The following is a 23,108-nucleotide window of genomic DNA, read 5'->3' as shown; positions in this document are numbered from 1 at the left end:
GGAGGGGAAAGTACCGGGCTCGCCACTAGATTCTCCGGGCGGCAAGGACAGCTGCTCTTTGGCCTTCAACTGACCTCAGAAGCTAAAAATACTTATTTCAGTCTCTGTCGCCCGGCCACTACGGTCAGGAGTGGAAAGCACCTGCCTGCCAGGTGCTGCTGAGCCCTGCTCGGCTACGGCTCAGCGGATTCTCGCAGCCCCTCCCGGCCTGCCTTCTGCCGGGTCGGAAACCACCGCGATGCCGAGCGCCCCCTGCGTGCGCGGCTCGGGGCGGCGGAGGCAGCACCATTCGCACGGCTGCGGGCTCTGCCAGCCCTGCAGACGAAGTGGTCGGGTCGCGTGGAGTCGGGCCCGGGCCCAGGCCCAGGCCAGGTGGCAACGCGGCATGGCTTCGCCCGCTGCCGCCTCCTTTCCGGGGCGGGGGGCCGGCCCGAGGTGCAGGAGGGCGGGGCCGAACTATGCCGTTCGGGCCTTCGGGAGGGGCTGCCGCGGTGCAGGAATCGCTTCCGCTCCAGCCAATCGTCGTCGGGAAAGCTTCCCCTCTAGCCAATCACCGCTTGAGGTCCGCCCTCCGTCGCCGGAAGGAGCCGTCGTCGCAGGCAATCACGACATCCGTTTTTCAGTTGCGCGGCGGGAAACGGCCATGAGTAAAGGCCGGGCGGAAGCTGCGGCGGGAGGTACCTGGGGCGCGAACGGGTGGAAGGCGGGGGCCCGGGGGAGGCCGGCCGAGGGACCTTCGTCCTGTCCCGTCTCTCCGCAGCCCCCAGTATCCTCCTGAGGTACCTGGAGGAGCAGAACAGGCCCTACAGCGCCCAGGACGTGTTCGGGAACTTGCAGAGGGAACACGGGCTGAGCAAGGCGGTGAGCACCGGAGCCCCGCCCCCGCCGCCGCCCCGTCCCCGCCGCCGCCCTGACCCCTCGCCCTCCCCTGGCAGGCGGTGGTGAAGACGCTGGAGCAGCTGGCCCAGCAGGGCAGGGTTCGGGAGAAGACCTACGGCAAGCAGAAGGTCTACTTCGCCAACCAGGTGAGGCCCGCGCCCGGCGAGGAGTGGCAGCCCCGGGACCGGCTCGGTGAGAGCTGGGGCGCCAGGGACAGCGCCTCCCACACGTGCGCCCTCTGCCCGGAGATTCGCGAGCTCTCCAGAGGTGACTCTCGGTGGGGGCAGCAGCTCCTGGTTGCAGGAGCTCGCCTGAGCGCTTGTTTCCTCCCAGCCGACCCGCACCATTCTGGCACAGGACGCTTCCCTTCAGCCTCTCCCAGCACACACTTCGGACGCCAGGCCGCCAGCCTGCCTTTCCGAGTCTCAGCAGCGTCACCTGCCTCATTCCCCACGCTGGCTCCTCTCTGCCGCTCTCCTCTCTTACTGCAGTCACTTGGGTGTAACTGCATTCGTCTACTCATTGAGTACAGCTGAGGGGTGTTTTCTCTTTCCTTTTATTTTGGTTTTTTGAGACAGGGTCTCCCTTTGTAGTTCAGGCTGGCCCTGAACTCACTATGTAACCCAGGCTGGCCTCGAACTCACAGCGATCCTCCTGCCTCAGTCTCCCGAGTGCTGGAATTACAGGTGTGGGCGACCGCACCCGGCTTTGAATTTTCCTTTCTTGAATCTGCTGCCTTGCCATAAGTTTGGGAGTTCAGACCCTCTTCTCAGCTGGTCCCAGTCACAGACCTGGTGTCCTTGAGCGTTCTGTGAATCTGGCATGATCTGCCTAGATGCAGAGCTGCTCCTGCATCTTCCTCCCAAATGCTTCCCCACCGAATAAGGGAAAGGGCTGGAGACTCGGCTATCAGCCTCTGCCCATCCACACCAGACACCTTGGATGTGTTTCACTCTTCTGTCCTTCCTCCTCACCCCGTTGCCTGGTATTGTAGTCCTGACTGCCTCTGTCCAGGTTGGATTGTCCTCCGGGGCTCCCTCTGGCCATCACTTCAGAGCTTGGCCCCGACGCTCTGTGCACACGGCCACTTCCAGGCTCTCCCCTGCCTCCTGTGCCCTGTGCCGTATGTCCGGTGCCCCAGGCATGCTGGTTTGTCCCTTTCTCTTTACTTGTGTCCCTCCCTAAACCGGTGCTTTCCCAGGGCAAACCCCACTTTTCGTTTTCATTCACTCCCCCCACGGCCTGTCACACTCAGAGGACATGGAATCCGTGCTGGTTTAACTCAACTGAACCCCTCTGAGGCTAGTCTTCTCTGACAGGCTTCCCTATGCTGCTCCGTGAGGGGGTGACAAACGTTCCACGAAGGGCCTCGCCGCATCCTTAGGCCTCAGAGGGCACCTAAGCCCTGGTCACGCAGACTCCCCTCTGCAGCTGCGGGCCATGCAGGGACGGGCGCAACTGGAGACTCCAGCCCCACAGGCTTGGCTCGCAGTCCCCGCGCCTGTCATGCTGTCCCCCTGCACACCCCACTGGCAGTTGTCAGGGTGCCCATGGCCCAGAGGGTCCTGCTCGAGACCCTCAGCCCATCGAGCCCATCCCAAGCCGCCTGTCACTCTTCTTGCTGCTGAAGCCCAGGCTCTGGGTCTCCCGCCCAGGTGGAGTTGCTGTGTTGCTGCAGCGGGGCTGGGTGCTTTGCTCATCCAGTGGAGAGCTCCCTCCCTGCTGCTTGGGATCCTGCCAGCCTGGAAGCTTGTGCAGGTGTTGGATTCCTGCTTTTATACCTGTGCGTACACACACGTGTACGTGTGGTGCTGGGGTGGGACTTGGGGCCTTGTGCACACCAGGCAAGTGCTCTGCTACTGAGCCACATCTCCAGCCCTGTACCTGGTTTTGAGACATGGTCTCCTAAGTTGCTTAGGCTAGGCTCAAACTTTCAAACCTCCTGCCTCAGCCTCCCAAACAGGTGGGATGACAGGTATGCGCCGCTGTGCCCAGCTCTTTTCTCTCCCTGTTGGAATCAGCCCCTGAATGACTTCTCGGGGTGCCCTCTGGTTGGCGTCCCCAGCCTCCCCAAGGCGCTCCAGCTCCGTCCTGCTTGTCACTTGGCTTTTCCTGTCCCTGGTAGGACCAGTTTGACACTGTGAGCGATGCTGACCTCCAGAGCCTGGACGCCAAGATCCTGGCCCTCACCGCGAAGGTGCAGGGCCTGCAGCAGAGCTGCCGCCACATGGAGGCCGGTAGGAGGGTGCCCTGCAGGGTGCCTGCCAGGCCAGGTTCCTTGGGTCAGGAGCTGCGCAGGGACTGGGTGGGCATCTGCTGGTGTCACTGCAGAGGCCCCAGTGGGGCTGCCTGAGACTTTAAACAAAGAATAGCGGGGTGTGGTGGCGCATGCCTGTCACCCTAGCACTCCAGGAGGCTGTGGCAGGAGGATCTCAAGGGCAAGGTAGAGCCCAGCCTGGCCAACTTAGTGAGACCCTGACCCAAGACAAAAGGGCTGGAGCTGGGGTTCCATGTGGGGGCTGATTCAAGCCCAAGTGGCGCCAGAGCAGGACATGTGAGACTGCCGCTGTCTGTGCAGAAACCGGGGGAAGCGTGCACCCGCCCTTGCGCAGTCTGGTGCACTGACCCGTGTTGTCCTGTCCCGCGGGGCTGGCAGGTCCCCTCAGCCTCACCTCACCACCACTTGTAGACAGGCGTGGAGAAAACTAGACTGAGCCCCCTTGTCCCGAGCCTGCGCAGCTGTGTCCTCCAGGCCTGGACTGCAGCCGGCTGGGGCGGTGCTGGCCCGGCCTCTGTTTCAGAGCTGAAGGAGCTGACGAGCGCCCTGACCACGCCAGAGATGCAGCAGGAGATCGCGCGGCTGAAGTCCGAGTGTGCGGGCTACACCGAGAGGCTGCGGGGCATCACAGCGGCCCCCGTGCACGTGACCCCGGCCGAGAAGGAGCAGGTGGCAGCGCAGCCCGCGGAGGGAGGGCCCGGGTGGCTGGGCGGGCACTGCTGAACCCTTCTTCCCGCAGGTGCACCGAGAGCAGCAGCGCTACTGCCGGGAGTGGAGGACGCGCAAGCGGCTGGTGAGTGGTGGGGGCCCCGGGGGTGGCCCTGTCCCCGCGCTGCCAGGTACAGCATGGCTCTGTCCCCCCCAGGCGATGGAGCTGTCTGCGGCCATCCTCGAGGGCTACCCCAAGAGCAAGAAGCAGTTCTTTGTAAGTGGCCTCTGCCCCGTGGGCCGGGTCCCCTGCTGCAGCGCAGGCCCTCACACTCCTGCCCGCAGGAGGAAGTCGGCATTGAGACGGACGAGGACCACGGCGCGGCGCCCCCGGACCCCTAGGCCTCTTGGAGCAGGCGGGGGGGGGGGGGCAGCTCCCACTCTCCGCCTATGCAGCAGTTTGAGCGTCACCTGCAGGTTTGGAACAAGCAAGGCCAGTGGACACGTGATGTTTATTGTGACTTCCTGTAAAACTGACTTTCCCATGGGCAGCGACCCCGCGGGACCCTGAGGGGGCTCCTGGGGCCCAGCATTTCCAGCACTCCCGGAGAAGAGGGGAGGGGAGAAAGGCTGGGGGATTTCACTTTCCAAAGTTGTATCTGTAGCAAAACTGCCTTGTTGGTATTTAAAAAAAATATTTCTAGAGGGGCGGGGATGTAGCTCAGCAGCCTGCGCCTGCCTGGCAAGCTCAAGGTCCTGAGTTCCATCCCTGGCACCGAAGGGGGGAAAAAAAAGATTTGCCAATGTGCACCACTGTGTCCCGCCTGTCTTTGGGGTGTGGGCAGAAGACGCTGGGGGCTTCGCGCGCCCTGGAGCAGTGGCAGAGTAGGGACCCAGCCCGGCCCCTTTGGTGTAGCTCAGTGTCCTCTCCCAGCCACTGCCAAGTGCCACACCTAAGCCACAGGCCACCGATAGATACCAAAGCAGCCCAAGCTGGTCAATCTCCACAGGTTCGGGGCTCCCTGTGGGGAGAGGCAAGGACTGGCTGCATGGTCGGGAAAATAAATGATCAGAAGCGTTCACAAAACATGCTCCTCACACAGGATGTGGTCCCAGCCAGGCAGGAGACATCTGGGCTCTGTGGTGTCTGCAGCCATCAGTAGAGCTGGTTCTTAAGCTGATGCAGGACGCCCAGCATGATGTCACGCAGGGTCTGGAGTGGAGAGAGACGAACTCAGGCAGGGTTGCAGGTGGCTCCCTAGGGCACAGCCCCTACCCCCAAGGGCCCAGAAGCAAATACAATAAACCACTAGTAGTAGAGTTTAGGCAGTGGCTGTGAGTGATCCCTTTCAGATTCTCACTGGGGCAGTGTTTTAACTTAAAAGTCCCTGCACTGGAGACACTGAGACAGGAGGATCACTGCAAGTCTGGCCTACCAGCGAATTCAAGGCCAGCCTGAACTACACAGCAAGACCATCTAAAAATATATACAAATATACACAAACTGAAAAATGTTGGGAAGCTGAGGCAGAAAGGTCACAATTCAAGCCCCAGCTTGGGCAATGTGGCAAAACCTTATCTCAAAACAAGGGCTGAGGATGCACCTTAGTGTAATGGTCCTGGGTTTAAGCTGCAGTACTGCAAAAACAAAACAAAACGTAGGAAAGAAGAATCTCAGCAGCCAGGCCTCAAAAGCAGGAGACCCCACAGCCCTGGTACATTCAGCAGCAGCAAGAGATAACCCTTGGGTCAACTGCTCCAGTGGCCCGGTGTGTCCACACGGGGGAGCCTGGCTCACACCCCAAGGCTGGCAGCAGACACCCCTAGCCAGCCGCACCTGGGGCTTGCAGTGCTCCTCGATCCAGCTGAAGACGCAGGCCGACAGCTCCTGGAAGCTGGCCACCGAGATGGAGGCATTGAAGGACTGGAACAGGGAGTCCATAATGCCCTGGAACACGCTGAACTTGACCTGGTCAGACACCTGGTCCTTCCCCTCATGTGGGTTGTCTCGGTGCGCCTTGACGATCTGCTCGTAGTTCCTGAAAATGGCAGGGGCCTCAGCCGCCAGGGAAGCCAAGGGCTACCTGCGTGATCCCGGAGGTGGAGGGCACAGGTGACAGCTGGGGTCACTTCCTGCTGGTGTGGAGCGGGAGGCTGGGTGCGGCAGTGGCGTCCCCCAAGCAGCTCTGTCTCCAGGTCGCCCCTTACACTTTCATGATCTTCAGGGCAGTGACATCCTTGCGCAGGGTAGACACCTCCTCCTCCTGCTTTTTCTTCTCCTTGTGCAGAAACTGGATGTAGTCGATGGCTGGGGTGGGCACAGAGGTGTCACAGGAGGCCCAGGGTGGGGGGGCCGTGCCTCTCTCCACCCCCAGCCCCTGCCTACTCTTCTGCAGGACGATGGCCTTGCTGAGCTTCTGGGAGCCGATGGAGAAGTCCTGCTGCTGGCAGGTGGGGACAATGGTCTGAAGGTCGTCGTATCCTCTCTGTGGGGACAGGGGGACCCTCAGGAGCGGACTGAGGAAGGAGCTGTGCACCCCTAAGGGAGGGAGCAGCCACCCCAGGCTGCCGGGGACAACTGGGGATCTGGGCAGATGGATGCAAACCAGGTCAGGGCCTCCGTCACCTTGATGGCGTCCCTGCGCTTCTGCTCGGCCTGGGTGTGTGCTCGCCGTCGCCGGTCCTTGTAGGACTCCTTGTAGGACTCCTGCTGGTAATCGCTGTCCTCATCATCTAGCACAGAGTGGGGAGCAGGGGAGGCGACGTGAGGCCCAGAAGGGGCCGACAAAGCTCGCCTGTCCCTGGCCAGGAGCCTGGCGCCAGGTAGAAGGGGTAGAAAAAGACACCCGGGGAGACGCCAGGCAGCAGAGGTGGGTCTGGTTCCCTGTCTGGGAAGGACACAAATGATGGACCCCGCCTCTGGGTGGTGGGGGACGCCTACCTGTGTTGGGGACAGAAGAGGCGCTGGTGGAACCGATGCTGTTAGCCCTGGACACCACGCTCCCCTTGCGGGCGCTTTCTACAAAAAGCCCTGGAGGAGACGCGGGTCACTGAGGGGACGGGTACTGTGCGGGTGACGCCTCCCCCCCTTCCCGCGCACTACGCGCAAAGGTCCACTCTGCTCGTGGCTCGAAGGGAGTGACCGGCTGTCCCCGCCCGGGCGCCTCCCAGCTCACGGTGGCGCAGCCGGGTGTTTCCGGCCTCGGTGCTCAGCGGGGGCCGGGGCTCGGCCGCGGCGGGCACTCACCAGGGTCCAGGCTGGTGTCGCTATAGGCGCACTCCACCTGCGCACGGGCGAGGGGGCGAGGTCAGGTGGCGCAGCCCAGCGCCAGATGCGGGCGATGGTCGCGGGGCCCCGCCCGCCCCGTGGTCTCCCACCCGGGTAGAGTGGTCTTCTCCGCAGCCCCGAAACCCGGATGGCAGGGAGACTGGGGCGCAGGAGGAAAGCCCGGTGCGCTGGAGCCCGGCCCGCCCTCCCCTAGCGGCGTGCGTTCCCGGGCTTGCCTTGACCCACGGGTCCTCAGGAGAGGCTCCGGGCTCCGTCATCGCGGACCGACCCAGCGGACCGGAAGTCAGCCCGGGTGGGACCCCAGGGCCGGGAAGAGGCGAGGCGCCCACGTGGCCCGGGTCCGCCAATCCGAGCCCGGACTGGGGGCGGGGCGAGGACACTGCGAGTGTGCATGCGCACGGGGGGGGGGGCAGCGCTCACCCCCGCCGCCCGGCCCAGCTGTGCCCAGAGCGCCTCCGGGAGCCGAGAACCAGGGGTCCTTTCCGGGGGCCAAGGGTCCGCCGGACTGCATAAACGAGCTCGTGTAGATACTGCTCCAGGCCGGCCGACCAGTCCTGCCGGAAGCAGGGAGGGACTTCTGGCTGGCTCTTAAGCACGGCGCCCTAACCGAGAGCCCTGGGTGCCCGGGCGGGAAGCAGACAGCACAGGCATCCTCTGCACACATCCACTTTAATTCTGTGCCGCGCTCCAGACTCCCTGGCCCGCAGCCGGGCAGCAGACCCGGCCTGTGTCGGGGAGCCCTGGGCCTGCTCCCCACTGCCTGTCCCCACCATGGCCGCCCCGGTGCCCCCCAGGCCAGCCGTGTCCTGCACAGCCCGGAACGAAGCTCCCGGCCTGAGACCTGAGGACCGCTGCCTCCTCTGTACGGCTCTCCGGGGGCTCCAGGGGCCCCTATGGGCCCCCAGGGGTCGCACGGTCAGTCCCGGGCGCGAAGAGTCTCAGGGAGGCGTTTCTGCAGCAGATCCCAGGCTCGTTCCACCTTCAGGCGGCCCGATGTCAGAGAAAGGAAGGACAGGGTCAGGCGGACAGCCCAGGGCCAGGCCGCGCCGCCCAGTGCCGCCCCGGCCCCTCAGCCACAGACCTGCTGCTGGGTGATGTGCGGCGCCCACAGAGTGCTCAGCACCACGTGGCTCTGGCCCACCAGCTGCTGCCCGCTCATCTGGCTCTGCAGCCGGCTGTGGGCGGCAGCCTCGCTCAGCCCGTCCCTCTCCATGATGCGGCGCACAGCCTGGGCACAGATGGCGGAGTGTCGGGAGGGACCAGAGCGCTGCCTCGGGCCCAGGGGAAGCTTGGGGCCCACGTACCTCAGTCTCGGGGATGACCACGGTCCACACTTCATGCACCATGTCCTGCCAGCCGGCTTCCAGCAACACGGCGGCATCGAGGACACACACTGTCTTCCCTGCAGGAGGGCCTGGTCACCACCAGCGCAGCCCCACCCAGCCCCCGGGGAGGCAGGTGGCCCCACTCACCCTGGGCCACAGCCCGGTCCATCTCCTCTAGGGCCAGCTTGGTGATCACTGGCCACACGATGTCTGTGAGGACCTTCAGCTGCTTCTGGGAGTGGACAGAGAGAGTGGGCAGAGGTTACGTCCCTGCGTGCCAGAGCCAGCCTGAGATGCAGGAACAGCTCCTGGTGGTGGCTGAGGAGTCTGAGGAGCACTGCAAACTCACCTTGTTCCCGAACACCCGGCTGCCTAGGACCTTCCTGTTGATGACGCCATCTTTATGGAGAATGTCTAGGTGACAGGAGGGGGGCTGAGCAGAGGCAAGGCCACCTCCCAGCCTCAGACCACCTCCAGGCCTCATGGGTCATTACCCGTTCCGAAGGCCTCCACCACGGGCTGGTAGGCGGAGCCTCCCGGAGCATAGGCCCGATGGCCCAGCTGGTCACTGTCGATGACATACGCCCCCAGGCTCCTCAGCCTCCGAGCAACAGAGCTCTTCCCAGAGGCGCTGATGCCCGTCAGGCCAAGCACGTACAGGCAGGGTGGGAGCTCTGGCCTCTTCTGTGGGTAGATAACTGGCCTTCAGCTCCTGCTTGGGTCTGAAGCCCTCGCTTTCTCCTTCCCAGCATTCCTGGCACACCAGGCACGAGCAGGAAGAGGGGAGGCTTACATTTGGGGGCCTCAGCAGGGTGCCCAACATTCGCTGGCGGAAGCTGGAGGAGCTGACTTTGTCTTCTTCATTTTCCTTGTGACTTTGGTCCTTCAGCAGCTGGATCTGGTACAAGACCAGCTCCTCCAAGCCCTGTAGGAAAGGGGGAAAGGGGTAAAGAGCGGGAGGATAAACCCAGACCCCAATCTGTCTCACGCTCCTCCTATTCCAGAGGAAGCTGGGATCCGAGCCTCCTAGCCACTTCCCACCACCCTGCACCCTCTCTGCCTTCCTCCCCTCCCGTCCCCTCACCCGTCTCCCACAGGGGTTACATGCTCCAGTCGGAAGCGGTTGACGGCCATCCCCCCACGATAGGTCTCCTCGCTGACCACCAGGAACTCCAGCAAGGCATCAGAGCCCGCGGGCCCATAGGGGTCCACCAGGGGGACGATATCAAAAGTCAAGGAGGGCTTGACGTCCACCAGGAACTCACTCAGGTGTTCCACACGGTCTGCATAAGGCTGGAGCAGCTCAGGGAGCACCTTGCCTGGGGGAGTAGCACAGGCGTAGGGTAAGTGTCCTGCAGGGTCCTGCACCCAAGTGTGCCCAAGGAGAGAATGACACGGGACACTGAGGGGCAGGCACCTCATGGGCCTTGTGCAGGTGGTCAAGGGAGCCGCCCAAAGTTCCTGATCCCAGCCAAAGAGAAGAGGAGGACAGAAGGCCTGGGGACAATGCCAAGAAAATGGGCAGGCAGCAAGGTGGATCCAAGGCTGGCCTGTCGGAGAACAAGCCACCAACGAGTCACACCAGAGACTTGCCAGTACCTGTGTGCAACAGTTAGCTGGCAAATCTGAAACCACAGCGTCCTCGAGTCCCTTCTGACTGTGGCACTGCTCCTACAACTGACACGTTCATCGACCCAGTGTCTCAAGAGCTGGTGACCTGGACGAGGTCAAAGTACAGACTCCTGGGCCGGCACTGGGGCAGTTCTGACTGACCCCAGGCACAAAGAGCTGATTACTAAACTGTCCCTGCATCGGGCCGGGGATTTAGCTCAGTGGTTCCCGTGCCTGCCTTGCAAGAACAAGGTCCTGAATTCGATCCCCGGTACCAAAAAAAAAAAAAAAAAAAGGGTCCCCGCACCGACGGAGCAGGTCACGGGGACATCTGGAAGTGGGGAGTGGCCCGTCTTCCTCCACCAGCTTGGAGGTAGGAGGGGCGCAAGGTCATCGAGGAGCCTCTCACTCACTCTTCAACAGGTCCTTGTCCGCCACTCCTACCACCAGCCGCTCCTGGGCCAGGACGCAGGCGACGCTGAGCAGCACCTTGTGGGCGTTGTGCAGGCGGTCGAAGGTGCCGCCCAGGGCGCCGCGCTGGTAGCCGGGCACGGGCTGCTTTGGGGATCTGGCCACGGGGGACGCAGGCCTGATGGTGGCGGGCAAGGGGACGTCCAGGGGCTCCGCGGGCAGCTCTCCCGTCCCGTGATCGGGGTGCAGCAGCACGGACGACAGCTGCGGGCAACAGCTGTAACAGCTGGTGGCGTAGCGCTCCAGCTGCTGCTTCACCGGGTTGTACTGGCTGCCGTCGCGGGCCTGGAAGTCGGTAAGCACCACCTCCGGCGGGTGCGCCAGGTTCTGCACGGAGCCCACGGGCGCGGGCGCCAGGGCGCTCTTGGCCTGCACGTTGCTCAGCAGCACGCGCACGTCCAGACCGCGGTGGCGGTCGGCGCCCGCGTAGAGCAGCGAGAGGACGTCGAGGACCTCGAAGGTGGCGGGCACCGGGCCGGGGTGCGGCTGCGCGGGGCCCGCCAGGGTCAGGCCAGGCTGTAGGTGGACGTAGAGCGTGTGGTTCACCAGACCCGCGGCCGAGCTCAGCAGAGGCGCCAGGCGCGGGGCCAGCGCGGGCAGCGGCGCCGTCAGCACCAGCAGGCCGGAGCGGAAGGCAGCCATGGTGCCGGGCCTGCGGACGGACGGGGACACGGAGCGACAGTGAGTGACAGCACGCGAGGGGCCCAGAGGGGACGGCGGAGAAAGGCACTCTGGACAAGATGACTGAGTCACGGCGCTGGAGCCCGGGGGTCCTGGGCGCTCTGGCCAAGCTGCACCGAGGCCTATAAGGCCTCGAGGAGGGGCGGGAGGGGCCTCGCAACCCGCGTTGGTCCGCTACTCGCCGAGCCCTCAGCGCTAGGCTCCACAGACGCCGCCGCACGGACTGCCCCGGCGGTGACCCGGAAGCACTACGTTAGGGACTACAACTCCGCGCTACGGAAACTGAGAAGGGCCAGATCTTTTAACCGCGAGTCACACCGAAATGCTCGCGAGATTTTTCTGAGGGCGGGGCGAACCTGAAGATCTGGGGATGCTAAAGGAAACCTGGGTCCTAGCTCCAAACGGACAGGGCGAAGGGCAGGCGGGCCCGTGTTTGCGTTTCGCGTATTCCTTTCAGGGGCGGGGACATTGTCTCCAGCCTGGTTACCTGGAGGCTCTCGGAGTGCCAGGATCGGGGCGCTCCTTCCCGAGCCCCCCGGGACCCTCAGGGCTCAAGGGCATAGTTGGGGGGTGGTCCCCCCATGTCGCAGGTGGAAATGAGAGGCCAAAGCTGGGATCGTGCCGTGGCGGGAAGCCAAGCTGCCCTCAGAAAACATTTCAGGCCGGATGTGGTGGCACACGCCCGTAATCCCAGCTGCTCAGGAGGCTTAGGCAGGAGCACGAGCTCAAAGTCTGGGCAATGTAGGGAGACCCTACATTTTAAATTTTTTTTTTTTTTTGGTACCGGGGATCGAACTCGGGTCCTTGAGCTTGCCAGGCAGGCGGCGAAGCCACTGAGCTAAATCCCCGGCCATTTTAAATTTTAAATAAATTTTTTTAAAAAATTATTGTTTAATATGACTTAAAGACACCATTTCAATTTTTTGTTTAGCTCTCAGATTCCAGCATGTGCTATTTTGATTCTGTAAAATTATGCATTTTCGTGTGTATCCAGCAACATTGTCTTGTACACTTGTGCTGTGTTCATTGACCAAATAAACAAAATTTTAAATAAACAAATATTTAAAAGGGCCGGGGATGTAGCTCAGTGGTAGTGTTTGCCTACCATGTGGGAAGCCCCGAGTTCACCCCCAGTAATGGTAAATAACATCGAACAAGATCTTTCAGGGCCTGGGATTTAGCTCAGTGGTTTCACTGCCTGCTGCGCAAGCGCAAGGACCCGAATTCCACCCCAGGTATTAAAAAAAAAAAACCAAAAAAACCGAACAAGATCTTTCAGGTGAATGATTGTCTATGGTCACCTGAGGGAAGCAACCAGTCCATAGGATCCCCATAATGCGCTGTGGTTTGGTTTCCCCGAACTGAAAAAATACCCACCTTCACACCTTTTTTGGTGCTGGGCTTGAGGCAGGGTCTCACTATGTAGTCCAGGCCGGCCTCGAACTCGCAGTGATCCTCCTGGCTCAGCCTCCTGAGTGCTAGCATTACATGGGTGTGCCATCATGTCCGGCTTGATTTTGTTTTGTGATACTGGGAACTGAACCTAGGGGCTTCTGAGCAACATCCACTGCCCTGTTTTTAAATTTTGAGACAGTCTTGCTAACTTGTCCACACGCCTTGAACTAGCAATCCTGCCTCAGCCTCTTGAGTAGCTGGGATTACAGGTGTGCCACGGGGTCCGGTCTAATGTTCCTAATGAGGGCCTCCAAAGTGTATGAGCTCTCAGCCCATACATCTGCCTTTGGAACCAAGACTAAAGATGTTAAGGGTCAGGTTTCTTGCTGGAGCCATTGTAAATTGCAATTTAAAGAGAGGCTGCGCCAGGCTGGAGGCTGAGTCAGGAGGGTCAAGGTTCCAGCCCAGCCCGGGAAACTTCGTGTTTTAGTGAGACCGTCTCAAAATAAAAAAAATTTAAAAGGGCTGGCGAGGTAGCTCAGTGCAGAGGCCCTGGGTTCAATGAGAGAGAGAGAGAAAAGAAACTTTGTTTTATTTGAAGAAGCAAAAATCAAAGGCTATGGGGCCAGGGATTTAGCTCAGTTGTTCTGCCGCCTGCCTTGCAAGTGCAAGGACCCGAGTTTGATCCCCCAGTACCATAAAAAAAAAAAATCAAAGGCTATCGGGCAATGTCCCAAAACATCGGGGTGGTCTCATGTGCACAGTAAATGTGTTCACAAAGTTGAGAAGAAAGGTCTGAGAGGTCCCCCCGCCCCGAGTTCAATACTTCACTGATGATAGGCGAGGAGAAAGGCCTTGGGTGGTGGTGCACGCCTGTAATCCCACCCCTCAGGAGGCTGAGGCAGGAGGATCACTGAGAGTTCGAGGTCAGCCTGGGCTATATAGTGAGCCCAAGGCCACCTTGGACTACATGGTGAGACTCTGTCTCAAAAAACCAAACAAAAAAAGCTACGAAGAAAAACCTAGCAGAGGAAGGAACCATGGGGGGTGGGCAGGGAAAGCTGCTGATCCAGGGCAACAGCAACGACCTGAAAAAGGAGATGGAATCAGACTGAGGAAAGGTGAATCTACACAAGACAGCCAGTGCAAAGGCCCTGGGGCAGAGGTAGGGGTGCTGCCATAGAGGAAGATGAAGAGTGCTGGGGATGAGGGCAGAGGGGAAGGAGGACCAGCTAGCAGAGGTCTTGGGGACCTTAGGGACACCTGGGTCATAGTGAGTGGGGATGCTTCAGGAGGAATGTAAAGCAGAGATGCAATCAGGCTTTTTTTGAGACAGGGAAGCCAGGCTGGCCTTGAACTCGCAGTGATCCTCCTGCCTCAGCCTCCCAAGTGCTGAGATGACAGGAGTGCAGCACCATGCCTGGCAGACGTTCATTTCATGAAATGCCATTCTGCCTGCACTGTGTAACTGTTACTGTTGGTGGCCAGGGTGGCATCAGGAAAACCAGTGTGGAGGCTGCTGTGGTGCCCGATGGGAGGTCAGGAAGGGACGGCGACTGGCTGGGGCGATCTGGAGATAGAAGTCAGAGCTCCCTGCCAGTGGAGTGGGTGAAAGGCAGGGTTGAGTTGCAGTCCAAGGGTCGTGGAAAAGGGAGAAGTCTGGGGAAATGGGGACGATTGAAGGGGGAGCAGGCATCTCCCATCAGGAACTGGATGCTTGGTTTTGTTTGAGACAGGATTTCCCTGTGTAGCCCAGGCTGGCCTCCAATTCATGATCTTCCTGCCTCAGCCTCCTGAGTGCCTGGACCATAGGCGTGCACTTCGTGCCCAACTAGGAATTGGGACTGGAAGGCATCTTTGAGTTTTTGTTTTGTGTTTTGGTACCAGGGATCAAACTCGGGACCTTGTGCTTTTGAGGCAGGCAGCAGAACCACTGAGCTAAATCCCTGGCCCCAAGAAGGCATCTTTGAAAGGCATCTCTGCTGAGTGGGCAGGAGGAGACACAAGCCTGGGGGGGCCATCAGCATAGAGATGGTATTTGAACTGGGCATGGTGGCCCACATCTGTAGTCCCAGCATTTGGGAGGCTGAGGCAGGAGGATCACCTAGAGTTCAAGGCCAACCTGGGCTACATAGGGAAATCCTGTGTCAAGAAAGAAATGTTATCTGAAGTCAGGAACAGTGTGAGACTGTGCAGAATATGAACTGTGGGAGAGAGGAGTCACACCTGGCACTCACCCTGGCAACCTTGTGAGCAAATCACTCTCAGAGGTGCACAGGGACAGCTGGGATGCCTCAGAAACTCCAGCCACGATGCCTCAGGCCTTCCTAAATGCGAAGGGGACAGGAGGGCCACGAGGGTGACATGGCAGGGAGACCAGCAGGGGTGGGTATGAGGCCCCTACCTCCGAGGCCACAGATGAGAGGGTCCGGATGTCATCGAGCTGCCTTTGCCACATCCCAGCGTCCCAGCCGCCCCCCCCCCGTGCCTCTCTGCCCACCCAGAGTCCTGCTGCTCCCCCGCGCCCCCCCCCCCCGCCAGGCCTCCATGGGAGTGGGGACAGCTCAGGTCTCCTGCCCTGTGCCCCTGCAGGGCGGGAAGGACAGACTGTGCGCAGCCCAGGTGGCCCCCAGCCCTGGCCAAGCATCCTGGGAGGGAAGATGCTGTCCTTCGGGGGCAAGGGCAGCAGGGCCCTGGGCAGGGCTGCCCCGCTTTGATTCCTTTAGCAGTGGTCCTCATTTAAGGGATGTGGTCAAACAATATGGTGAATGGTGACCTTTGTTTGTATGTTTTTGAGACATGGTCTCGCTATGTAGCCCAAACTGGTCTCAGCCTCCCGAGTGCTAGGGTTACAGGCGTGCGCCACAGGCCCGGCATCCTCCTTCTTTCTATTCCATATTGGGATTTGAATCCAAAGGCGCTGCACAGCTGAGCTACATTCCCGTCCCTTTTATAAAAGTTTACTTTGGGACAAGGTCTCCGTGAGGAGCCCAGACTGAACTCAAAATTGGCAGTGTTCCTGCCTCAGCCTCTGCTGTGGTGTCCACCGTTCCTCCTCTTCCCTCTGGTCCGCCTGGGAAGGTCCCAGTGGTCACACACTAATAATAACCATAACTGTAGCTTTATTATCTCAGGCTTAGCAGCAGCCCGGAGCACGGGTCACAGTGGAGGCCCATCAGAGGCCAGGGCCCTGCCCCAGTGGGCGGGGTCAGCCTTCACAGGGGGCGGCGCCCGGCACGGAGCCCCCAGACACCCCAGCCCCGGGGTCGGCGGCGAACACGGCGCGGTGCATGGCATCCACGTAGCTGCGGCCGCTCGGGTCCTCGAGGCGCAGGCGCGCAAGAGGTAGGAAGCGCTCCGTGCAGAAATAGCGCAGGGCGGGCTGCGGGGCACGAAGGGCAGCCAGGAAGACCTGGAGGCGGGAGGGGCGGGGTCTGGACCAGGGCCCCGCCCAACTCAGGTCCGAGTCCCGCCCCGCCCAGAGCCCTGTGCCCACCTCTGCCACCTCCTCCGGGTCCTGCGCGTCGCACGCCACCTGCTCGCAGTGCCGCTGGTAGAGCGAGAAGAGCTGGCGCGTGCGGGCGTCTGTGTGGGCCAGCGCTCCCCCCGGGCCGCCCTCCAGCTTCTCGTGGAAGGCGGTGTGCACCGGGCCGCACTCGATGAGGCTCACGCTGCGGCGGCGGAATGGGGACAGAAAGGGGCTGGGGAAGGTGACGGGAGGGCGGCGGGTGCCCAGGACAGCCCGTGTGACCCGGGAGCCTCCCTGTCCCGTCCCCCGAGTCGGTTCAGCCGACCAGAGCAGCGCCCGGGCCCCAGGTCGGACCCCCAGGGCCAGGCGGGTGGTGACTCACTGGACCCCGAAGGGCAGCAGCAGAACCGCCAGGCTCTCGCACAGACCCTCCAGCGCGAACTTGCTGGCACAGTACACAGCGTTGAAGGGCAGCCCTGGTGGGCGACTCAGGTTTGTGGAGGCCGGCCACGCCCATCGGCCCACCCCTCCAGTCTTTGGCCCCGCAGCCAGTCCCAACTGGGCGAGGTACCAGCAAGCCCCGCCCCTCCCTAGCTTGTCACCAGCAGCCTGCTCTTGGATTGGATGTGACTAGTGTGTGCCACGCCACCCAAAACTCCCGCCCCTTCCCTCCAGCATTTTCCTCTGGTTGGGCCTGGTCTGCGCACACCAGCAAGTCCCACCCACGCTCCCCTGGCCACCCTCGGGCCACCCTCGGGCTGGGCGTGGCCTACACAGAGCCCGCCCGGCCCCGCCCCACTCACCCATCAGGCCTCCCACGCTCCCAGTCACCAGCACGCGTCCCGAGCCGCGCCGCTTCATGTCCGGCAGGAAGGCCTGCACCGTCCGCACGGTCCCCACCACGTTCACGTCCAGCACGGAGCCCACAGCGCCCAGCCCGTGCGCTTCCAGCGGCCCAAGGAGCCCGCGGCCCGCGTTGCACACTGCGGGAGAGCCGACCGAGTGTCCGCCCCGCCCAGCCTGTCCCTGGTGTCCCCGCGCAGGAGGGCTCTGCACGTGCGCTCGGGGGACCCTCACCCAGCACGTCCACGCGGCCCTCTACCACGCGTGCCCGGGCAGCCGCCACTGAGTCCGAGTCCCTCACGTCCAGCTGCAGCGTCTCCAGGGTCCCAGGCGGGCAGTGCCGGGCCCGGGCCGCCTCCCACAGCGCGCCCTGCGCTGCCAGGTCCCGCATGGTGGCATACACTGCGGTTGGGGTGCGGTCAGCGCGCCCGGGCCCGCATGGTGGCGAACACTGGGATGCAGGGTGGTGGTCAGAGGCCCCTGCCCGCCCCGCCCTCCCGGGCGCCCCCACCCATACCTTTGAAGCTCCCGGACGGATCCGAGGCCAGGCGGACGGCCAGGTGCAGGCCGATGCCCGAGGAGCAGCCGGTGATGAGCACCACGGTGCGCTCCGCAGGGTGCATGGCGCAGCGCTCTGGGGCTCAGCTGGCCTGGGGCTCCTGATACCCTCAGTGTCCCCGCCCCTTGTTGTGTCTGCCTGCAATCTCAAGGCCACTCACCCGCCTGGTCAGGGCAGCCCACCCAGCCCTGGGGCAAAGTCAGGGAACCCCCTTGACTGGCCTGGAACTGACCCTGGTGCAGTGAGGGAGTGGGAGCACCGTGTAGGGAGCGTGGGGCCCCCAGGCACAGCAGCCAGCTCATGGGCGCTCTGGTCCTGAACAGTTAGGCCCAGGCTCCCTGCCGCACTGGGAAAGGGTACCCTCTGTTCAGACGCTAGGGGTCAGCAGGAGAAGCGGAGACTGAGGCACAGGCGAGAACCGCCCACCCGGAGCCCACGCAGCAGCCCGGTCCTCAGAAGCCCCTCAGTGAGCTCCTTCAGACAGACCAGGCCCACTGCAGTTACCAAGTGACAGAAAACATCACTTTAATCCCAAATTGGGGTGGCCGAGGAGGCAGCCCATTCCTCTGCAAGCCACCCACGCCCCTGAGCCAGAGCTCAGCCCGTTTTCCCAGGACTGAGGTCCCTGAGATGCTGGTCCAGCTCCAGGCTCTGGATCCTGCCCCAGCAAAGTCTGGGGCACACGGCATGCAGCGTCCCTGTCACCTGGTGCCAGCCACCTTCCGGGGGGCAAACCTGAGGAAGGTGCTCCTGGCCAGCTCCACAGTGTCCCCCTGGGGCTGGCTGGGGTACCTCTTCCTGCTCAGCACGAAAGCCTGCTCCAGCAGGAAAACGTCGCTGTTGAACTGCTGCTGCTGGAAGGGGACACCCCTGGCCAGGCTGCTGGCCAGCGTCTCCACAAAGAGCCGCCAGCGGGGCACATAGTAGTCAGCCACCAGGCCCGCCAGCTGCTTGTTGGCGTAGTCCAGGATGTTGCCTTCCGGCCCCCACAGGGTCAGCTGGTAGCGGCTGTTCTGCTCATACAGATCGGCCTCCGCCGAGCTCACGGCCACCGCCCGGGCCTGCTCCAGCCAGCTGCCCAGCAGGAAGCGGTGGTCGCTGGCCAGCACCTCGTCCAGCGCGGGCAGGAGCTTGTAGGCCAGGACGCCCCCAGCCCTCAGCAGCCCCTCCAGCTCCTGGCGCATGTAGGCAGCCCGTGCCTCCTCGTAGTACAAGCTGACCAGCTCCTGCAGCCCCTGGCGGGTGACGTCCAGCAGGTCATAGCGGAAGGCCGGGCTGGCGGTCAGGTTGGGTGTGGCTTTGAGCAGCAGCCGCCAGGCCTCAAATACGTCGGACCGGTTGTACCAGACAGTGGTGTTCATCTGCAGGGATGGCCGCCGGACCAGCGGGCTGTGATTGTGGCCACGGCAGGCCTCGCCTGAGCAGTTGTAGACGCTGTGCAGCAGGAGTCTCCAGGCCAACACCGCATCTGGCTGGGCCACCCCATACCGCTGCTCTGCGAAGCGGGCCACCCAGGCCGACAGATCGGGCACCGGGTCTTTCCGCCAGCCCAGCTCCGCCATGAGCGCGTAGACCACCTCATTCTGGCCGATGCCCTCCGGTGCAATGCCCGTGCCCACCACGGTGGAGTTGGGGAAGAGGCGGGCGGCTGCAGGGCCCCGGTTCACAGCCTCCAGGGCTCCGAAGAGGCCGTGGTTGCCACCAAAGTTGTGCAGCATGCACCAGATGAAGGGCTGGCCCCCGAAGGAGGCCGTGCGGGTGTAGACGGGCTGGTTCTCGGCAAACAGGTCCAGAACCAGCAGGCGGCCCTGTGGCACGGCCCCCAGCACCGCCCCCACCTGGGCCGGGCCCCAGAACTCAGGCTGGTGCTGAAAGAGCCAGCCTTGGAGCAGCCACACAGCATCAGGGTCCACTACAGGGAGAAGAGGGGAGAAAGAGGGTGAAGCACCCCAATCCACAGAAGGAAGCAAAGGTCACCAGCACAACGCCAGCCCTGCGAACATGTGAGCCACCCAGAGGGCTGGTTAACACCTGCAACCCCAGCACTCTGGGAGGCTGAGGCAGGAGGATTGCAAGTTCCAGCCCCGGCTGGGAACTTGATATGACCATGGTGTTGAGAGGAGAGCCCTTTGGGAGCCGCTCAGGGTTAGATGGGTCCTTGGGTGGCATCCTGACTGAACTCTGGCATGATGAGAGAAGTGGGGAGCAGCGAGTACAGCGGTGATGGTCCCTGTGCTGCCTCCGGGCTCTGCCCGCGGATGCTGTCCCACATGCAGCCTTGACCTCTACTCTGCCGTGTGGTCCCCGGCCCCACTTCATCACGGCAGTGAGACGTGGGCAGGTGGGGGACCCCAAGGCCCCCGCCCAGCCCTGTGGACTGCACCGTGCTGTGGGCTTGAGCCTGAGCTGAGGGTGGAGACCCTCAGGCTGTGGCCTGACCCCAGCCCCAGCCTGCACCACCCACTTCGGGACCCAGCCCGGAAAGCTTCCAGGGAGCCAGCACTTGCGCCCTTGCAGACCTGGGCCCTCCCAACCACCCGGGCACCGCACCTGCAGTCATGGCTTCGTACACGGCGGCAGTGGCTGCGGCCAGGTAGGCAGGCTCAGAGGAGGGCGGCTGCATCTCATTGAAAGTGTCAGCCCCGTAGAAGTGGTCTGTGCCGAACTCCCTGTTTAGCTCCCGCAGGAAGAGGCTCCCAATGAGGGGGAAGAGGGGGTCTCCCGGAGCCAGAAGGAAGGAGCAGGAGTAGGAGCAGTTGAAGTGTCCCCAGCTGCCCAGCTGGGTGACATTGACCTGTGGGAACACCCTAGCAGGGAGCAAACACTCAGGTTACATCGTGGCCCGTGACCCCAGCAGTCTCACAGGCCCATGTACAGGTCCTAGATGCGTCCAGGTCCTCGTGCCCCAGAGCCTTTGCATGTGCCATGCCCACCTTGCTTATCTACTTGGGTCTTCCACACTGTCCTCTGAGAATCACCTGTCTAAAAAGCTTCTGCTAGCTCTGCCCCTCTGGCCAGCTCAAGGGAGCCACTCTCCTTCCCTGTCTGAGCTGGGTCTGGCAGCCTGAGGTAGCTAGAAAAGCTTTCACTGAGTAACCAAATGAGGGTCCTGCAGGGACAGCCAGCAAGGCCCTGGCACAGGCTAAGCCCAGGGACTGGGGCAGGGACCAAGACTCCCAGGCATGAAGGTGGCTCCTGGGGGAGCTGCCAAGGTCTCCCACCTTGGGAGAGAGGAGGGCGTGCAGCTGAGGGACAGAGACCCATGTGCCCCCTGTGGCCAGTAGTAAAGTGGCCACGTGCTAAGGCCCCATGCTGAGTCTCACAGAGCGAAGTAGCTATGCAAGGCAACCGAGGCTCAGAGCCGCCATGGAATCTGCACTCACAGGCAGGTTGGGAATGGCCAGGAACCAAGCTTGGACCCACACACGGAGCCCAGATTTCCTAACTCATGGCTTCGAGGGGCCAGTGTCCCGGGAGCTCACCTGGTGACAGCTTTAGGGACATGCCCTGCGAAGGCAGGCAACACGGGCGTCATGCCCAGCGCACGCATCCGGTCCAGGACCCGGTGCTGGGAGGAGGAGGGGCCAGTGAGCAGGACCCAGGCCCACGGCCACGGGGCCGGGACCCTGCCCATTCCTCCCGCCTGCTACCTGCAGGTAGAGCTGCTTGAGGTGCCAGGCGTGGGGCAGGGGTCCGCCCCAGCCATGCAGGTTGCCCATGCGGCCCCAGGCCAGGAAGGCTGGGCCCGTGAAGTGCTGGTCGATCTCTGCCTGCGTCAGGCCCAGGGCCAGGTACACCTGGGGAGCCAGCATGTCACGGGGTGGCAGTCTCTATGCACCCAGTGAACTCACCGCCTGCCTCCGAGGGCCCGCCCAGCTCTGGGAGACAGGGCCAGGCAGGCTCGTTCACTAAGGCTTCCGGAGCCTTTGCTCAGCGTGCCAGATGCCACACGCCCAGCCAGGCCTGGGTGTCGGGTAGGCAGGGCGGGGCGGGGCAGGGTGGGGAAGGGCAGGTGGACACGAACCCGCTGCCAGATGGCCTCCTGGCCGCTCCAAGCCAGTGCCAAGTTGATGCCGTGCAACGCCATCCAGTCGATCTCCCGCTCCCAGCGTGCCCAGTCCCACCACACGAAGGAGTAGCTGTGCGTGCACACATTCTGGTAGTAGCGGTACCTGAGGGTAGGCGGCAACTTGGTGCTATGTAATTATATATAATATTTTATTATATATATTTTTTGAGATTGGGTCTCACTATGTAGCTCAGCCTGGCCTTGAACTCACGGTGATCCTCCTGCCTCTGCCTCCCGAGTGCTGGGTTGACAGGAGAGCACAATTATGTGTGGGTGACAGAACCCCGTTGGCCAGGTTGGTCCCTGTCCTGGAAGGAAGACGGCTCCCTCCCCTCGGTCTGATGGGAACCCGGTGAGTGAGGGGGGCAGCACCATCAAGGGGTGGGACAGGAAATGCACGGGTCACAGCTTCGCACCTGGGGCTTCTCGCCCGCCCGTCGACACATGCACGCGGCCCCCTTCTCTGGGCTCCCGGGTCGGGGACCCTCGGCCCCGGGAAAGGAGTGCGGCGCCCCGTACCTGTAGGGCGAGGCCTCTGTCAGCTCACCGGGCACCGCGGGCAGCGGGCGCGGCAGGCGCAGCTGGGCACCCGACCAGGCCACGTGGCAGCCGCAGAAGTCGCGCAGATAGCGGTGCAGCCCAGCGGCCGCCGCCACGCCCGAGGAGCCGCGCACGCGCACTCGCGCGCCGCCGCCGCTGAGCACGAAGACGTCGGTGCCCGGCCCGGCCGCCAGGGTGCGCTCCACCGACAGCGCGAAGGCGGCTGCGGGCCCGGGCCCCAGCAGGCGGGCCGCGAGCGCACGCACGGCCGCCGTCTCCCGGGACTCGTCGCCGGCCGCGCCCCAGGCCCCGGCCCTGGCCAGTAGCAGGAGTCCCAGGAGCCCCAGGAGCAGCAGGAGCTGTGGCGCAGTCCCCATGCTCGCAGCCCCGGCAGGGGGCCCAAGACTGCCAGGAGGGGCGGGGCGGGGCGGGGAGACCGCCGCCAATCAGCTGCTGACCGCGGGTCACGTGACCGTGAAGCCTAGCCTGGGCTAGAGACTCCGCTTCCCGGCCGGCTGGCCCGGCGGGGCTTCTGGGGCGCCCTCGGTCACGAGCCTTTCCCGCCCATCGCTGTCTTCCATCTCCCACCGTTCCTTAAGGGCAGGTGCTTTTTTTCCTGAATCTCCCCCACCCAGTACATACATATTTGAACTTTTTGGTGTTTTGGTCGTACGTGGGGCGGGGGGGGGTGTGTACCCAGGGCCTTTGCACTGTGCTACATCCCTAGCACTTTTTCATTTTATATATATTTTTTTCTGGTACCAAGGATCGAACTCAGGACCTTGGACTTGCCAGGCAGGCGCGGCGCCACTGAGATACATCCCCGGCCCTGTATTTTATATTTTGGCTCTAAGTCACTAAATTGCCGCGGCTGGTTTCCAACTTGCAGTTCTACCCCAGCCTCCCAGAGTGCTGGATGACAGCTGTGGGCCCTACTTGATTTTGTGTCAGGCGCTGCCATGGCTGTTGGGCTGCTGGTGAAAGGCAGCAGACCCCGATCCTTATCTGGGGGTACTTGGCTGAATAAATTAAGATTTATCTACGCTATAAA

The 23,108-nt window shown here is 62.6% G+C and overlaps 5 protein-coding genes across 13 annotated transcripts; 1 reads left to right on the top strand and 4 right to left on the bottom strand.

Annotated features, from left to right (window-relative positions):
- The first annotated feature begins 98 nt into the window (after positions 1 to 98).
- Psmc3ip (PSMC3 interacting protein) lies at positions 99 to 4,613 on the top strand. The gene is made up of 8 exons (XM_004859324.4): positions 99 to 677; positions 761 to 861; positions 936 to 1,025; positions 3,005 to 3,116; positions 3,681 to 3,826; positions 3,897 to 3,950; positions 4,023 to 4,082; positions 4,151 to 4,613. Exons 1-8 carry the CDS (start codon positions 239 to 241, stop codon positions 4,205 to 4,207), a joined length of 1,059 nt encoding a protein of 352 aa, XP_004859381.2. The 5' UTR covers positions 99 to 238; the 3' UTR covers positions 4,208 to 4,613.
- Positions 4,299 to 7,876, bottom strand: Mlx (MAX dimerization protein MLX). Of its 3 annotated transcripts, none has more exons than XM_004859321.4 (8): positions 7,310 to 7,876; positions 7,053 to 7,089; positions 6,747 to 6,836; positions 6,432 to 6,538; positions 6,192 to 6,291; positions 6,014 to 6,113; positions 5,643 to 5,844; positions 4,299 to 5,018 (listed from the first exon to the last, which is right to left on the bottom strand). In XM_004859321.4, the coding sequence occupies exons 1-8, from the start codon at positions 7,349 to 7,351 to the stop codon at positions 4,962 to 4,964; spliced, it is 735 nt and encodes a 244-aa protein (XP_004859378.1). In that variant the 5' UTR covers positions 7,352 to 7,876; the 3' UTR covers positions 4,299 to 4,961. The 3 variants fall into 3 exon arrangements, with proteins under 3 accessions (XP_004859378.1, XP_012933184.1, XP_004859379.1); XM_013077730.3 differs by having other exon boundaries at positions 6,747 to 6,824; positions 7,310 to 7,462; XM_004859322.4 differs by lacking the exon at positions 6,747 to 6,836 and having other exon boundaries at positions 7,310 to 7,462.
- Coasy (Coenzyme A synthase) lies at positions 7,745 to 12,246 on the bottom strand. Of its 2 annotated transcripts, none has more exons than XM_013077728.3 (9): positions 10,444 to 12,246; positions 9,515 to 9,738; positions 9,213 to 9,344; positions 8,914 to 9,103; positions 8,769 to 8,833; positions 8,567 to 8,651; positions 8,399 to 8,496; positions 8,176 to 8,322; positions 7,745 to 8,073 (listed from the first exon to the last, which is right to left on the bottom strand). In XM_013077728.3, the coding sequence occupies exons 1-9, from the start codon at positions 11,141 to 11,143 to the stop codon at positions 8,011 to 8,013; spliced, it is 1,704 nt and encodes a 567-aa protein (XP_012933182.1). In that variant the 5' UTR covers positions 11,144 to 12,246; the 3' UTR covers positions 7,745 to 8,010. The 2 variants fall into 2 exon arrangements, with proteins under 2 accessions (XP_012933182.1, XP_004859383.1); XM_004859326.4 differs by having other exon boundaries at positions 9,524 to 9,738.
- A 3,436-nt stretch (positions 12,247 to 15,682) lies between these two features.
- Positions 15,683 to 17,958, bottom strand: Hsd17b1 (hydroxysteroid 17-beta dehydrogenase 1). 5 transcript variants are annotated; one of them, XM_004859337.3, is made up of 6 exons: positions 17,407 to 17,958; positions 17,124 to 17,291; positions 16,850 to 17,029; positions 16,429 to 16,522; positions 16,074 to 16,248; positions 15,683 to 15,989 (listed from the first exon to the last, which is right to left on the bottom strand). In XM_004859337.3, exons 1-6 carry the CDS (start codon positions 17,510 to 17,512, stop codon positions 15,786 to 15,788), a joined length of 927 nt encoding a protein of 308 aa, XP_004859394.1. In that variant the 5' UTR covers positions 17,513 to 17,958; the 3' UTR covers positions 15,683 to 15,785. The 5 variants fall into 5 exon arrangements, with proteins under 5 accessions (XP_004859394.1, XP_021095730.1, XP_021095729.1 ...); XM_021240071.2 differs by having other exon boundaries at positions 15,683 to 15,959; positions 17,407 to 17,696; XM_021240070.2 differs by having other exon boundaries at positions 15,683 to 15,959; positions 16,850 to 17,291; positions 17,407 to 17,697.
- On the bottom strand, positions 17,949 to 22,481 carry Naglu (N-acetyl-alpha-glucosaminidase). 2 transcript variants are annotated; one of them, XM_004859833.3, is made up of 6 exons: positions 22,037 to 22,481; positions 21,473 to 21,620; positions 21,099 to 21,245; positions 20,931 to 21,016; positions 19,999 to 20,255; positions 17,949 to 19,360 (listed from the first exon to the last, which is right to left on the bottom strand). In XM_004859833.3, the coding sequence occupies exons 1-6, from the start codon at positions 22,432 to 22,434 to the stop codon at positions 18,150 to 18,152; spliced, it is 2,247 nt and encodes a 748-aa protein (XP_004859890.1). In that variant the 5' UTR covers positions 22,435 to 22,481; the 3' UTR covers positions 17,949 to 18,149. The 2 variants fall into 2 exon arrangements, with proteins under 2 accessions (XP_004859890.1, XP_087058423.1); XM_087202297.1 differs by lacking the exon at positions 22,037 to 22,481 and adding an exon at positions 21,934 to 21,957.
- Between the last annotated feature and the right edge of the window lie 627 nt (positions 22,482 to 23,108).

This window comes from Heterocephalus glaber, unplaced genomic scaffold (genome assembly GCF_053883595.1).
Source record: "Heterocephalus glaber isolate CG9 unplaced genomic scaffold, H.glaber_assembly_v1.0 deba00001773, whole genome shotgun sequence".
In the NCBI taxonomy this organism is placed as follows: domain Eukaryota; kingdom Metazoa; phylum Chordata; class Mammalia; order Rodentia; family Bathyergidae; genus Heterocephalus; species Heterocephalus glaber.
Note: the sequence above shows the minus strand (reverse complement) of the source record. Positions and strands in the feature narration are given on the sequence as shown.

What these genes read in the sequence shown, in the direction of transcription:
- Psmc3ip (XM_004859324.4), top strand. Translation starts at nt 239, where the DNA reads ATGCCGAGCGCCCCCTGCGTGCGCGGCTCGGGGCGGCGGAGGCAGCAC. An exon ending in CCCCGGCCGAGAAGGAGCAG is followed by an intron (nt 3,827 to 3,896) that starts GTGGCAGCGCAG and finishes TTCTTCCCGCAG; the next exon opens with GTGCACCGAGAGCAGCAGCG. An exon ending in GGAGGACGCGCAAGCGGCTG is followed by an intron (nt 3,951 to 4,022) that starts GTGAGTGGTGGG and finishes TGTCCCCCCCAG; the next exon opens with GCGATGGAGCTGTCTGCGGC.
- Mlx (XM_004859321.4), bottom strand. Translation starts at nt 7,351, where the DNA reads ATGACGGAGCCCGGAGCCTCTCCTGAGGACCCGTGGGTCAAG. An exon ending in CTGAGGACCCGTGGGTCAAG is followed by an intron (nt 7,090 to 7,309) that starts GCAAGCCCGGGA and finishes GCCCGTGCGCAG; the next exon opens with GTGGAGTGCGCCTATAGCGA. An exon ending in AGCGCAGGGACGCCATCAAG is followed by an intron (nt 6,292 to 6,431) that starts GTGACGGAGGCC and finishes CTGTCCCCACAG; the next exon opens with AGAGGATACGACGACCTTCA.
- Coasy (XM_013077728.3), bottom strand. Translation starts at nt 11,143, where the DNA reads ATGGCTGCCTTCCGCTCCGGCCTGCTGGTGCTGACGGCGCCGCTGCCC. An exon ending in GGACCGGGCTGTGGCCCAGG is followed by an intron (nt 8,497 to 8,566) that starts GTGAGTGGGGCC and finishes GCCCTCCTGCAG; the next exon opens with GGAAGACAGTGTGTGTCCTC. An exon ending in CGCACATCACCCAGCAGCAG is followed by an intron (nt 8,074 to 8,175) that starts GTCTGTGGCTGA and finishes GGCCGCCTGAAG; the next exon opens with GTGGAACGAGCCTGGGATCT.
- Hsd17b1 (XM_004859336.3), bottom strand. Translation starts at nt 17,512, where the DNA reads ATGCACCCTGCGGAGCGCACCGTGGTGCTCATCACCGGCTGCTCCTCG. An exon ending in GAGCGTGGGAGGCCTGATGG is followed by an intron (nt 16,523 to 16,849) that starts GTGAGTGGGGCG and finishes GTCGCCCACCAG; the next exon opens with GGCTGCCCTTCAACGCTGTG. An exon ending in CTGCTGCCCTTCGGGGTCCA is followed by an intron (nt 16,249 to 16,428) that starts GTGAGTCACCAC and finishes CCGCCGCCGCAG; the next exon opens with CGTGAGCCTCATCGAGTGCG.
- Naglu (XM_004859833.3), bottom strand. Translation starts at nt 22,434, where the DNA reads ATGGGGACTGCGCCACAGCTCCTGCTGCTCCTGGGGCTCCTGGGACTC. An exon ending in ACAGAGGCCTCGCCCTACAG is followed by an intron (nt 21,621 to 22,036) that starts GTACGGGGCGCC and finishes GCCTACCCTCAG; the next exon opens with GTACCGCTACTACCAGAATG. An exon ending in TCAAGCAGCTCTACCTGCAG is followed by an intron (nt 21,017 to 21,098) that starts GTAGCAGGCGGG and finishes TCCTCCTCCCAG; the next exon opens with CACCGGGTCCTGGACCGGAT.